The following is a 12854-nucleotide window of genomic DNA, read 5'->3' on the forward strand; positions in this document are numbered from 1 at the left end:
AAAGAATCTCAAGAAGTGAATATTATCCACTCGACAGCCTCAATGTGTAAAAGAAAGGCACTTACTCTATGATTATACCAGCATTTTCAAGGGCATTTCTGCTTGCTGCTATTGGAAAGCCTGTCAGTGATGGCTCGAAAATTTTCTCGCTTATTTGAGGCTTGGGTAAGCATTACGAGTCCTTTGTTACCTCTATATTAAACCCTCCAGTTCCTTCTTATGTTGACATCGTGCCGCTCCTTCAAGGCCATGAAACTATGAGAAAGTGGCATGACTTCGAAGAATCTGGCTTCTTAAATCAGAATGTTTTTGTTGGTCAAAGATTTCAGGGACAAAAGGATAATAAAGCTTTCAAGGCAAGGCCAAAGCACTTTCAGTCCAAGAGAGCGCAATTTTGATCAGTTTCATCTGCAGAACTCCAACAGAGCCAACAAAGAGAAGGATCCTTAAGCAGGGAAAAATCAGCATAAAGGTCAACAAGCAGAATTACTTTTTCAAATCTGCGATAAACCAAGGCACACAGTGCCGAAATGCTGTCACCAGTTCAATCAAGCATATCAGTCTGACCTTCCTCAAGCATTTGCTGCCTTGAAGGCTTCTGATCCTGACGACCAGGCATGGATCCCTCACAATGGTGCTTCATCCCACATGACTACTTCTACTCAAAAATGTTTCCCCTCCTAATTAACCGCAATTTTGGCCTTAAGTAAATATAGTTGCTGTAAAATACTGTCAAGGAAAATGTGTTCTACACATGGTTTCCGAGATTGTAATCACTGAGATATTGCATGGTTTATGTCTGTTTGGAGTGATGTTGCATTTTCTGATTCACTAAACTTGCCTATATTAAACTATAGTATATTGACTCGAATCTCAATCTTGTACGTGCTAACAAAAGAAGATGGAGAATGCTCCCAGAGAAGGGCCAGATTTCTTCAAAGTGTATATGCCGCAACATAGCTCTCAAAGAATGGTCAGGATAACTCACTTTCGCTTATGAACTGGTTTTTAACTCAGCAAATTGTTAATCATTGCCAGCAATGGAATCTCAGTGATTGCAATCTCAGTAACCCTGCGCGAAATACATTTTCATCGACAGTTATTGTAATGCATCTATTTTTACTTAAGGCCAAAATTGATATCAATTAAGAGGGAAAATAATTTCGAATAGAATGTTGATGACAAGAAAGGCAAGTCTACTTCCGAAAACCTTAAATCACCTTCTCCTTTCGTCTGATCACAACATTCAATCAGGAAAAGTACAATAAAATAAATTTAAACAACTGCAGGAACCAAAACCGGACATGAACCGAAAACTTCCATTCGGGTTTGTAACCCGATCCAACAACACAGTTCTGGAGAAGAGAGAAAGCAGAGCAGAGGAAGGCCCGAACCAGAAAACTCTGTGAACAGGAAGGAGGGCTCTTGGTTCACTCTCCGACGTATCGAATCCAGGATGTGTAAGTGAACGTGAGTTTAATACTGAGGAGGATTGCAGAAATCCCCTTGCGTGGTGATGCAACTGGTTCCATCTTCTTCTTAAGAATACAGAGATTTTCCAATTTCGTCAGAAGCTCGTGCCTTGTACAGAGAGGAGTGTGTGATTTGTATAGGTGTGAAAGTAACCGTTTGTTTATTTTGGGTTCTAATGTTGAGAAAACCTCCAAATATATTTTGAAGTTGACAAAACTATCAATAGTTTATATCGAGCTGGATGCAAGAGTTGTTTATGTTTCAGGTAATATCCGCGATGAATGGACCTTTGATATAATCAGTGAAAGGATTCTAAATGACTGGAAGAACTTATGTGAACAAGTCTAGTAGAATAGAGAGTTTATATAGACGTGGAAATATCAAGGTTTTAAGTCTACATGATCTACATCACTATCGTTCCAAAAAGTTTCTTGAAAAGAACCGTAGAATATAACAGGAAGCCGGAATCAACCAAAGCGTGAATATCAGCAGCGTTCTGCTTGAATATCAACAGCATAATGCGAGAATAAGCAGAGTACTACACGGACAGCATACTGAGTGGATATGAGCAAAGTACTGCAAAAGCTTAATATAAGAAGAAGCTTGGCTAAAGTCTACTATCATGAGACGACGGGAGAGCTATACATATGCGGTGATTGTGAATATAAGAAGAACACTTATATTACTTGCAACAACAATCTTGTCACAATCTTCAAGGCTACTATTTTGAGATATTATCCCTTGACAACTTGTAATTTGATATGGATTCCTATACTAAAGAAATAGATTGAACATTAATCTTAAAGATTATCTACGCAAAATATTCAATCACGCGAGATATCTTAATGGATTGACAATCACGAAATACTTTACTTTAGGAAGCCAACATTTGATTGTATGGGCGACCAAATCTACGATAATTTTGATTGATTGACCTCAGCGGCTATCTTCATCGTTTCAACAATTGTCCAATGGCTAGATTGGAGATTGATCTTCTTGAAAATTGTCCAACGGTTGGATGTTGAAGAGTAGATGAAGTAGACCGAGGCACCAAAGAAAGTAAATCGATCAAGAGTTCATAATTCCATTTTTTGAGAGAGTTTTACATTCTTTTCAATTATCTTCTATGAGCTTTAATATTGCAACCTTCAAGAAGTGTTGGCAGAGTGAAAGTTTTTGCTTAGGTGTGGGATAGTGAGTCTTATCAACTTGAGTATAAGCAGCACCAACTTCGAGAAAAAGTGCTTGAGTATAAGCACCACTATTACTGTAACTTCTCAACGATTGACTAGTAAAATCCAGTCAAGTAGTTATAAGTGTAGGAGAGTGGACATGGGCTTACACTAAACCGAACCACTATAAGCTCTTATGCATGTTTTCTATCTCTCCATTCATACCTACTCACTTCGTGATAAAAACACCAACTGCACTTTTTGTTATAACCAAAACCTGCTTATATCAACACTCTGTTCTTACCCAATCAAACTTACATCTTCTTGACATTTTTAATTGGGATAAGTGCACTACAAGTCCTAAAACTTGTCACAAAAGTGCATTTAAGTCCTAAAACTTGCAAAAAGTTCATTTGAGTACTAAAACTTGTCAAAATGGTTCATTTGAGTCTTAAAGTTAACACCGTTAGATTTACTAACGGAAAACGCTGACGTGGCGCTGACGTGTCATTTTTAATTATTTTTCTTGAGACACGTGGCGCCACGTCAGCAAAAATAAAAATAAAAATAAAAATAAAAATAGAAATAGAAAAAGCTGTAAAAAAACCAAAAAAAGGAAAAAAAAAAAAAAAAACAGAACCGGCGGTGGCCAAGCCCGGTGGCCGCCGCCACAGCCACCGGGAAGGACCGGCGGAGGTCGCCTGGGCCTTCCCGAAGCCCATCGACCCTCGCTCAGATCTGGGGGAGGGCGCACTCAGATCTGGGGCGAGGGTCGCGCCCTCTCCCAGATCGAGGGTCGCCGGCCCTCGCCAGGGACTCACCCGGGGCCGGCGAGGGTCATCGGGCTTCGGGAAGACCCAGGCAACCTCCGCCGGCCCCGTGCGAGTCCCCGGCGAGAGCCGGCGACCCTCGATATGGGGGAGGGCGCGAGGCCGGGGACTCGCACGAGGCCGGCGGAGGTCGCCTGGGCCTTCCCGACCCTCCCCCAGATCGAGGGTCGCCGGCCCTCGCCGGCCTCGGGCGAGGGCCGATGACCCTCGATCTGGGGGAAGGCGCGACCCTCGCCCCAGATCTGAGCGAGGGTCGCCGGCCCTCGCCGGGGACTCACACGGGGCCGGCGGAGGTCGCCTGGACCTTCCCGACCCTCCCCCAGATCGAGGGTCGCCGGCCCTCGCCGGGGACTCGCCCGGGGCCGGCGAGGGTCGCCGGGCGGGAAGGCCCGGGCGACCTCCGTCGGCCCCATGCGAGTCCCCGGCGACCCTCGCTCGTATCTGGGGCGCGCGACCCTTGCCCCGGATCTCGAGCGAGGGTCGCCGGCCCTCGCCGGGACTCACACGGGCCGGCGGAGGTCGCCTGGACCTTCCCGACCCTCCCCCAGATTGAGGGTCGCCGGTCCTCGCCGGGGACTCGCCCGGGGCCGGCGACGGTCGCCTCGCCCCAAATCTGAGCGAGGGTTGCCGGCCCTTGCCGGGGACTCGCACGGGGCCGGCGGAAGTCGCCTGGGCCTTCCCGACCCTCCCCCAGATCGAGGGTCGCCGGCCCTCGCCGGGGACTCGCCCGGGGCTGGCAAGGGTCGTCGAGCTTCGGGAAGGCCCGGGCGACCTCCGCCGGTCCTTCCCGGTAGCTGTGGCGGCGGCCACCGCCGGTTCTGTTTTTGTTTTTTGGTTTTTTTACAGCTTTTTCTATTTTTATTTTTGCTGACGTGGCGCCACGTGTCTCAAGAAAAATAATTATAAATGACACGTCAGCGCCACGTCAGCGTTTTCCGTTAGTAAATCTAACGGTGTTAACTTTAGAACTCAAATGAACTTTTTGCAAGTTTTAGGACTCAAATACACTTTTATGACAAGTTTTAGGACTTGTAGTGCACTTGTCCCTTTTTAATTTCACAATATACCGTTAAGTCTTATTGAAATTAGCTGTTCACCCCCTCTAGGTAGGGATGTCAATGGGTCGGGTCGGGTCGGGCTTTCTTGATACCCGACCTGACCCGAAACCTACAGGGTCATGCTTGACCCGCCCAGACCCACCCAAGACCCTGTTCACCGTACACCCCAAGGCCCGGGCCGGGCCGGGTCGGGTTGGGCCGGGCTTCCTTTTTTTTTTTTTTTTTTTGCACTTTCGCGTAGATAGTAACATCAAATGTCCCTGTTCTCCAAACCTTGAATCACCAACTAGCTTCTGTTCCCAGCTCATTTCACCTCTCACCGGAACAACAAGACAGGCGGTCGAACCAGACGCCTGAGTTCAAGGCACAACGGGATCCGCTCCTGCCTTCGGAAGAGATTAAACTTTCGACGACGCAGCAGTCTCTCTGCGACTATGAATTGCAATTCGCAATGCGATTCCCAGCACCAAAACACCCGTTGACTCTTATACTGCTGAACTCATGAACAACATCATCATCCTCACGAAATCAATACAAAAGAAAGGCAACATCTTGGAATCCCAGAAGCAAAATCCCTGTTCATTGTGTCTGCATCAAACCGCAGTTCCAAGTCCATCTCAACTTATTAGGCACAAGTCAGGAACAAAAACTTCATCAAGCTCAAAACCCAACAAGAACCTCACCCCTCAACACCAGCCAACGACAGCCAAGTTCAAAGCCCCAAAAAGAAAAGAAAAAAATGGAAACTTGAAAGCATCTACAGGACTTTGAGCATATCCTCGACACCACTGAAGGTGAAGGCCCCGCCTTCCTCCAGGTTGAGCACCTTCACGACGCCGTCCTCCGCGAGCGGCCGCAGCACCGCCGCGACCGCACCCCGAGCCCCACCGGCTGGTCGCTCGGGTCGAGCTCGCACCCGATCGCCCTCGTGAAGTCCCCATTCCCGTCCGACAATGAGCATGACGTCGTCGCCGATGCCCGGGTTCTCCTTCCACGCCCGCATCACGAAGGCGTCGTTCACGGAGATGCAGGCGATGTTGCCCACGCCCTTGGCCTTCAGCTCCCCGGCCTTCTCCACAAACCCCGGCAGGTGCTTCGCGAGCGAGGTCGGGGTGAAGGCCCGGGACGGCGAAGAGGATCGACTTCTTCCGGCGATGAGGCGGAGACGGTGGTGGTCTGCGGAGCTCGCCGGCGGGGTCGAAGTAGGAGAGGGTGGCGTCGGGGAGCCTGTCGCCCACGGAGATGGCGGCGCGGGTGGCGGCGGTGGAGAGGCGGAGGGGCTTGCCGAGGGACCGGCGGCGGGGGACGGCGAGGGGGGAGGAGCGGTGGCGTAGCGCTAGAGAGGGGAGAGAGAAGGGAAGAGAGACTGAGAGAGGGAGATGGGTCGGCCCAGAGTGTAAATGGGCCGACCCTAAAATACCCCAACCCTAATGAAACCCCAAATTTAGGGCCATATTTGAATAAAATTAAGGCCCGACCCCAAAATACCCCAAATTTTAGGGCCGGACCGGGCCGGCGCGAGTTTGATTGACACCCCTACCTCTAGGTGATATTGTTAGCCAACATCACTTGATTCGCATTTACACTTCCTCCAAAAGAGGGTGTCCTCAGTATAGAGAGTAAATGGGTATTTGTAATGAAAGGGGTCGAGCTCTCTTCTCTGTGGAGAGCTTAAAAAGGGTCAAGCCCATGCATGCACGCGAAATGGCAGTCAACATGTCCAATTGTCCAGTACTTGCTTTATTGTCAGCACAGAGAGGCTACGCGTTTGCCACGAGTCAATTTTCTTTCCTCTTTTACCTCCACTTAGTGACAGAGACTTTGTTCCATTTGTGGACATCATCGATATGCCGAAAGATGATGACAATGCCAACGTCATCTTCTCATAAAAGAGCAACCTTCGATAATGTTGTACGCACCGTGATAATCTTTCGTCTTTTAGAGATAATGTCTCGGCATTCCTTGCATCAGTTCAGGCTCTCCTCGTGCTCAACCCTATCTCGGCAGCATTCTTTTACATCAATTTCGCCTGCTATACATACTTAGGGTTTGATTTTGAACCGTTAGAAACAAAAATTTACCCGGGAACCGGGAACCAACAAGGCCGGTCCCAAGTAGAACCGGCGACCGATTCACAGCATGAAACCGGGAAACGAACCGATTAAGGCTGGATCCCTAATTTTTTTACCCAAAAACAGAGTTCTTCCCATCCTCCAATTCCATTGCAGAAAGCATGAAATGAATGAAGTCTTCTCAGCGACCTAGATTTTCCCACGGCCCTTCTTTTCCGGTGGTCCTCCACCCACTTTTCGAGAACCAAATCCAGTTTCTTGGCGGTCCTCTTCATTTCAGCTACACTTCTCTTCACCATTAGAGAATTTAGCTAGGCAATGATCTGTGCTATGGTTGATATGGGGACTCAACTGACTCAGGCTTTCAAAAATTCATGTGATATACGCATTCCTTGTCAATTGGATCAAGCATTTCGTTGGTCGAGTCAATTACAATCTTGATTCTGCTTGAACATTTCTTACCTCCACTGCATATCTCTCTGCATCCTTGGTTGCTCTTCACTTGAGCTCTTCAGCTTCATGACGTTTCTTTTGAACTTTTGTTTTGTCTTTCTTATGGATGTCTTCTTTGACGAAACATCTTTGATCACAAACAAGGATAGAGAGCAGAAGAATAGAGAGCAGAAGACAGTGAAAATGTTGTCTGCCCGGGAATCCTTAGAAACCAAGCTTCAATTCATTGACAAAACATGATAAATTAATTTCCCGCAACTCGTTGAATCTGTGCACATCGCCTCTTACTCTAGGCTTCGCATCCAGAAGCGAAATTACCACTTATACAACATAGAAGAGGCAAATGGCTTCGGCATTCACGAATAGTCTCCACAGGAAGAGATTCCGACAATCAATCCCTAAGACAAACTAAAAGTCAATTATCAAGCTATCGTTGGACCAAGTTGGCAGGACCACTACTGAAATTTAGTGAATTGGAATTAATGGTCAAATTTTCTAAGATTCACCGTTATTGTCAATACAATATGGCTATGCCTCATCCACAAGTGTCGGCTCATAGCAGTTATGCTTGGAAAAACCATCAAGGATTTGAAGAGCACATATAGAACTCCACCTGGCCATCCACGGTTTACCAAACCATAACAAGCCGCAGACATTGGCACAGTAGTGAAAGAGTTGCATTACTCCAAACAAGGCTCATCAACTGCAAATCACGAACGGACCTGCCACCACAGCATGAAAAGTAAGAAGAGGCTATTCGGAAACTCTAGCCAAGCAAAAACAAATGCAGTCAAAACATGACGTCCACCTTCAACGCTTTTTTAAAACGAAGTGCGCGAAAGCAGAGGAAGCTTAAAAAAACGTTGTTCTAAGTGCAAATCAGTATCCACACAGCAAATCAACCATAACTTATTCACAAGCTATTGGAGTTCTGTCCACCTTTCAACATGCTTGGATCTTGAAACCTAAATAAAGAGTTACTTAGGCGAAGATAGAAGTGAAGTTCCATCAGATTGAAACCTCACACCTAGAGTTAGCATCAGTCCAGTCAAAACCGCCATTGTCCTGGTTTTCTTATTTCAAATAGGCCTCAAGACATTCAATCATTTCATGGAAATTGCTCACATATAACTGCAGCTCAAGGTAAGGATTTCAAATATAAAAATCTCTGAGAGCAAAGAAATTGCACAATAAATAAACATATAGTCCAAGAACTACACGACTTCATGCTAAAAAGTCAAAAGCAACTCATACAGTCATAGGGGGCAGACTTCGTCCCATTTCTCCAAAATAGTCTATACAATTTCACAGGGAAAATGTTCAAATCCTTAAATATCCCATTGAAAACGTTCTAAAGGAAGCCTAAGCATAAGATCAATATAAGCATGCAATCATGTACTAAAGTAAGGAAGTGCTCTATATCAATCTCCAATTTACAATAATCCTCTGATACAATTACAAAAAGCCCATAAAAGCGTTGTGTTAATAGAGAATAACCTACGAGAAGCAAAGAGAAAAATAACAGGTCAAGCCAGCAGCATTTGACAAACCAAGTGATCAACTGGCACACAAGAAGCGGTCCTGAAATGCGTAAAGAGCTGATTATTCAATCACCAGAGAGTTCAATTGAGCCATATGTCCGAAAATTGAATTGCTGTGCTTAACTCAGATCAACGAAAAGAACAGCAATTTCTGCGCATTCTATCCACGATGAAAATAAAGATGATATAAAGTAGGATATGAGTGGCTCTAAGTTCATGGCATAGAAGGCATGAAGAATAAACACTATGGTTCCTCTTATGAGATGATCCCATGGGTGAAAAAGAGTACCTTTTTCACTCTATAAGGAGCATTTTGCAAGTTAAATTATTCTCAACCAGTTGATTTATTGCATCCCTGAACTTGAAATAATCGTCTTCAGTGTTGTAAACTTGATGAGAAATGCGAGCATATCCTGTTATGCTTCCATCCTTGTCCCTAGGCCCATCAACACCATCGGCTGGAGCCTGATAGTGTATAGGCACTTCGATCCCATGATTCACCCGCAGATACGACCTCAGCCTGAGAGCATCCTCTCCGCTGAAAACGCACAGCCTCGAAGGAAGACCAACCATGATCATACTAGCACACATTTCTGGCGGAGACCCGAGATTCGTCCCCCAAGATTCTGCCAACATTCGTCCCATTTTCACAACTTGCTCGTGGTTCCTCTTTATGATACCCCGAATCCCTCCTTCGAATCTCTTCACAAATTCAAACACCGCAGGCACAACAAGCTGAGAGCTATAATCCCTCGTGCCAATCCACGCGCTCTCTACCGGCAATCCATTCCCGTATTCATGCGTAACCACAGGATGGTGCATGTCGCTCACCAAACCCGACGATTTCCTACAATACAGGAATGCCACGGAAGGCGGGCAAAAGAACCACTTATGCAAATTGCTCACGTAAAAATCAGCCCCAATCTCCTTCACATCGACCTCAACGCTACCAATCGCGTGCGCGGCGTCCACGAAAACCTGATCTACGCCCTCCTCCCTACAAATCTTGACTAATTCCTTCACCGGGATCAACACCGACGGCATCGAGGTGATATGATCGATTATAGCCAACCTCACTCTCCTACCATTCCTCTTCCCTCTCTCCAACCCTCTCCTAAACGCTGCAATGACCTCCTCGTCGGAGCTCACGGGGAACGGCAACTCGACCTCGACGATCGAGCCCCCCGCGCTCGCCACGTACGCCTGAATCGACTTCTTCACGGCCTGGAACACGCAGTGGAACATCAGGACCGCGTCCCCGGGGGCGAACCTCGACTCGGCGAACCCGCGGCCGACCTGCTGGAGCACGATGGCGGCGGCGGTGGTGGCGTTGTCGACGAGCGACACCTCGCCGACGTCGTCGGCGTTGATGAGGTCCCCGATCAGGGACCGGGATCGGAGGATGCCGCCGCGGAGGGAGTTGAAGTAGAAGTCGTCGGGCTGCCGGAGGAACCGGAGGAGCCAGTCGCGGTGGGCGGCGAGGACGGAGCCCGGGCAGCTGCCGAAGCTGCCGTTGTTGATCCGGGCGACGCCGCGCTGGTGGTGGGAGAACTCGCTCCGGAGCTCGGGGCCGGAGATGGGCTCGGGAGGGACCGGGAGGAGCTTGGCCTTCTTCGGGGAGCGCTCGCAGCTGCCGTTTCGCGAGGCGTGGCGGCCGTCTTCGCCGCCGCCGCCGCCGCCGCCGTCGCGGCGCTCCATGTGGCGTGGGGTGGGTGGGGGTGGGGGTGGGGGTGGGGGCCGCGCGGGGTGGGACTCAGTGAGTCAAAGGGAGTGGTGGAGGGCGAGTGGGACGTGGACATGATTGGGTTGCGGCGAACATCTAGGGATTATATATTAACCTGATTCGGTCGGGGACACGTGGGTCGGGTCGGGTCGGGTCGGGGATCCGGGGGAAAGCTTTTATGACTGTTCTTGAAATGCGCGGATTGTGCACGCGGACATTCTCCTGCAGGTACCTAATTTTATTTCGATTTTTGTTTGGAATCCCTCGTGGAAAGAGCTCGATATGTTCGATTCATTGGAGACGCGAATGATAATCATTTTATTCTAAGGCTCCGTTCGTTTGGCGAAAAATATTCTTCTTTTGGAAAATATTTTCCCGGAAGTCATTTTCCTGGAAAATGTTTTCCCGGGACATAATTTTCCGGTGTTTGGTGATCAATATGAAAAAGTTTCGGAAAATATTTTTTTGGGCGGCGGCGACGACAGCGGCGGGCGATCGCTGATCAGCGATCGGCGGCGGCGGGACCGGCGACTGGCGGCGGCGGCGGCAGCCCGAAGGAGCCGGCGGCGGCGACCGGCGGCCGGGCCAGCGCCAGCGGCGGGCGGGCGGCGACCGCGGCCGCCAGCAACCGTAGCGGCCGGCGGCCGTAGCGGCAGCGGCACAAGGCACGGTGGCGGCCCGGCGGGCGGCAGCGGCGTGGCAATGGCGTGGCGAAGCGGGCGTGGCTAATGCGACCGGCGGCGGCGGGCAGCAGGCGGCGGCCGGCGACGGCAGCGGAGGCAGGCTAACGGCGGCAGCGGCGGCGGCGCGGAAGTGGCGGCGGCCGATGACCGAGCGGCGTGGCCGGCGACCGGCGTGCGTGTAACCGGGCGGCGAGACCGGCGGCAAGGCGGCGGCGACGGCGATAACCGGCGGGCAGGCGACGACCGGCTGGCTGGGCGGCGGGCGGCGACCGGCTGGGCGGCGGGCGGGGCGGCGGCGACGGCGGGCGGCGGCGGGCGGCGACCGGCGATGGCAGGGGCGACGACCGGCGGCGGCGGCGACCCGGCAGGTGGGCGACGACCGGCGGCGGCGCGAAGGCGGCGGCAAGCTGCGGCGGGCGATGACCTTAGTGAAGAAGAAGAAGAAGCAGCAGCTCCGGAAAATGATTTCCGCTTTTGAAGAAGCGGAAGTCATTTTCCATAGACTTAGGCTATTTTGTGGGGGGGGGAAGGAAAATATTTTCCCACGGAAAACGTTTTCCGCCCCCCGAACACCGGAAAACCCGGAAAATATTTTCCGGGAGAATATTTTCCGCCAAACGAACGGAGCCTAAAAATCAATTTCGTTATCTTATTTTCTGTTCCATGGACGAGTTTCTGAGCAAAAATATTCGGTTGATGACGATACAAAATTTTTACTTCCGAAATAGAAATTCATTTGATAACGATGCAATATTTCTATTTCTCCCTCCTGAGCGGCCACCCCCGGGAGGCGGCCAGCGGCGGGAGGCCGTCGGCGTCGGGCGACGATGGGCGACGGGAGGTGGACAGTAGCGGCGATAGGCGGACAGCAGCGACGATAGGCGGCCGGCATTAAGTGGCGGTGAAGGACGGCGGACGGCGACAGGCGGCGGGTGGCAGCCCGCGGGCGGCGGTAAGAGGCAATAGTTGTTGAGCGACGATGGAGGACGGGAAACAACGATCGACGGTAAACAGCGGCAGGAGGCAGGCGGCGAGTGGACAACCCGTTAGTAGCGAGGGCGAGTGATGATAATTAAAATTTATCATTTCTATTCCAGAAATAAAAAAAGTAGAAAATTTTTGCTTCTCATTTATGTTCCAAACCTATTTCTGAAATTAAAATTTATAACAGAAATAGAAAGATAAAATTGCGTTACCAAACGGATTTCTATTCTAGCCATGTTCTCGAAAATAGAAAAACTAGAAAAATAGATAAACATAATTGTTATCATGTGCGCCCATGCTCTCTGTCGCGACCTAAATTTCTCAAGCTAATAGATTATTAAGACTAAGCCTAACTCGGGCCCTCCCAAGCCCTACCAATTCGCAACTTAGGGTTTAAGTTTTTAACATACAAAAAATTTCATGCTTAGAGTCGCCACTAATCTATTTGTGGTAGGTTGATTAGAAACCTAAATAAAACATATGGAGATATGTTTTATTCCTACGAACCAGAGATTCTAAGCTCGGAGATTTGGTTACGCTAGATCTAGTCTAACGCCATTTCGTACCTTTTCTTTTCAAAAATGTTTTTGTAGGCAGTCTGAATCCATTTTATTACCTAATTATTAACATGTGAGGTGTTTGTGCGGGTGCGCAAACCACCAATTTAACACCCAAGAAAGCAATAAATAGATTGCAAGATTAGGATAATGACGTACCTTAATGCAACGCAAGCATCTGCATTGTTAGTAGAAAATCATACAGACAATCCTAATATGATTTCTAATTAACAAAACAAGGCACTCAAGGTGTTCTTTAGGGTTTGCGCTTTATTAAAATGCAAACTAACATATATGCAATGACGTGC

The 12854-nt window shown here is 49.0% G+C and overlaps 1 protein-coding gene and 1 pseudogene across 1 annotated transcript; both read right to left on the reverse strand.

Annotated features, from left to right (window-relative positions):
- Positions 1–5031: 5031 nt before the first annotated feature.
- Positions 5032–5891, reverse strand: LOC115666750 (peroxiredoxin-2E-2, chloroplastic-like; annotated as a pseudogene).
- A 1368-nt stretch (positions 5892–7259) lies between these two features.
- Positions 7260–10318, reverse strand: LOC115666751 (L-cysteine desulfhydrase). The gene is made up of 2 exons (XM_030588417.2): positions 8889–10318; positions 7260–7780 (listed from the first exon to the last, which is right to left on the reverse strand). Exon 1 carries the CDS (start codon positions 10295–10297, stop codon positions 8894–8896), a length of 1404 nt encoding a protein of 467 aa, XP_030444277.1. The 5' UTR covers positions 10298–10318; the 3' UTR covers positions 7260–7780; positions 8889–8893.
- Between the last annotated feature and the right edge of the window lie 2536 nt (positions 10319–12854).

This window comes from Syzygium oleosum, unplaced genomic scaffold (genome assembly GCF_021117445.2).
Source record: "Syzygium oleosum isolate NSW1041296 unplaced genomic scaffold, Sole_v2.1 Sole_v2.49, whole genome shotgun sequence".
Taxonomy (NCBI): domain Eukaryota; kingdom Viridiplantae; phylum Streptophyta; class Magnoliopsida; order Myrtales; family Myrtaceae; genus Syzygium; species Syzygium oleosum.

Coding starts and splice junctions, on each gene's coding strand:
- LOC115666751 (XM_030588417.2), bottom strand. CDS start 10,297: ATGGAGCGCCGCGACGGCGGCGGCGGCGGCGGCGGCGAAGACGGCCGC.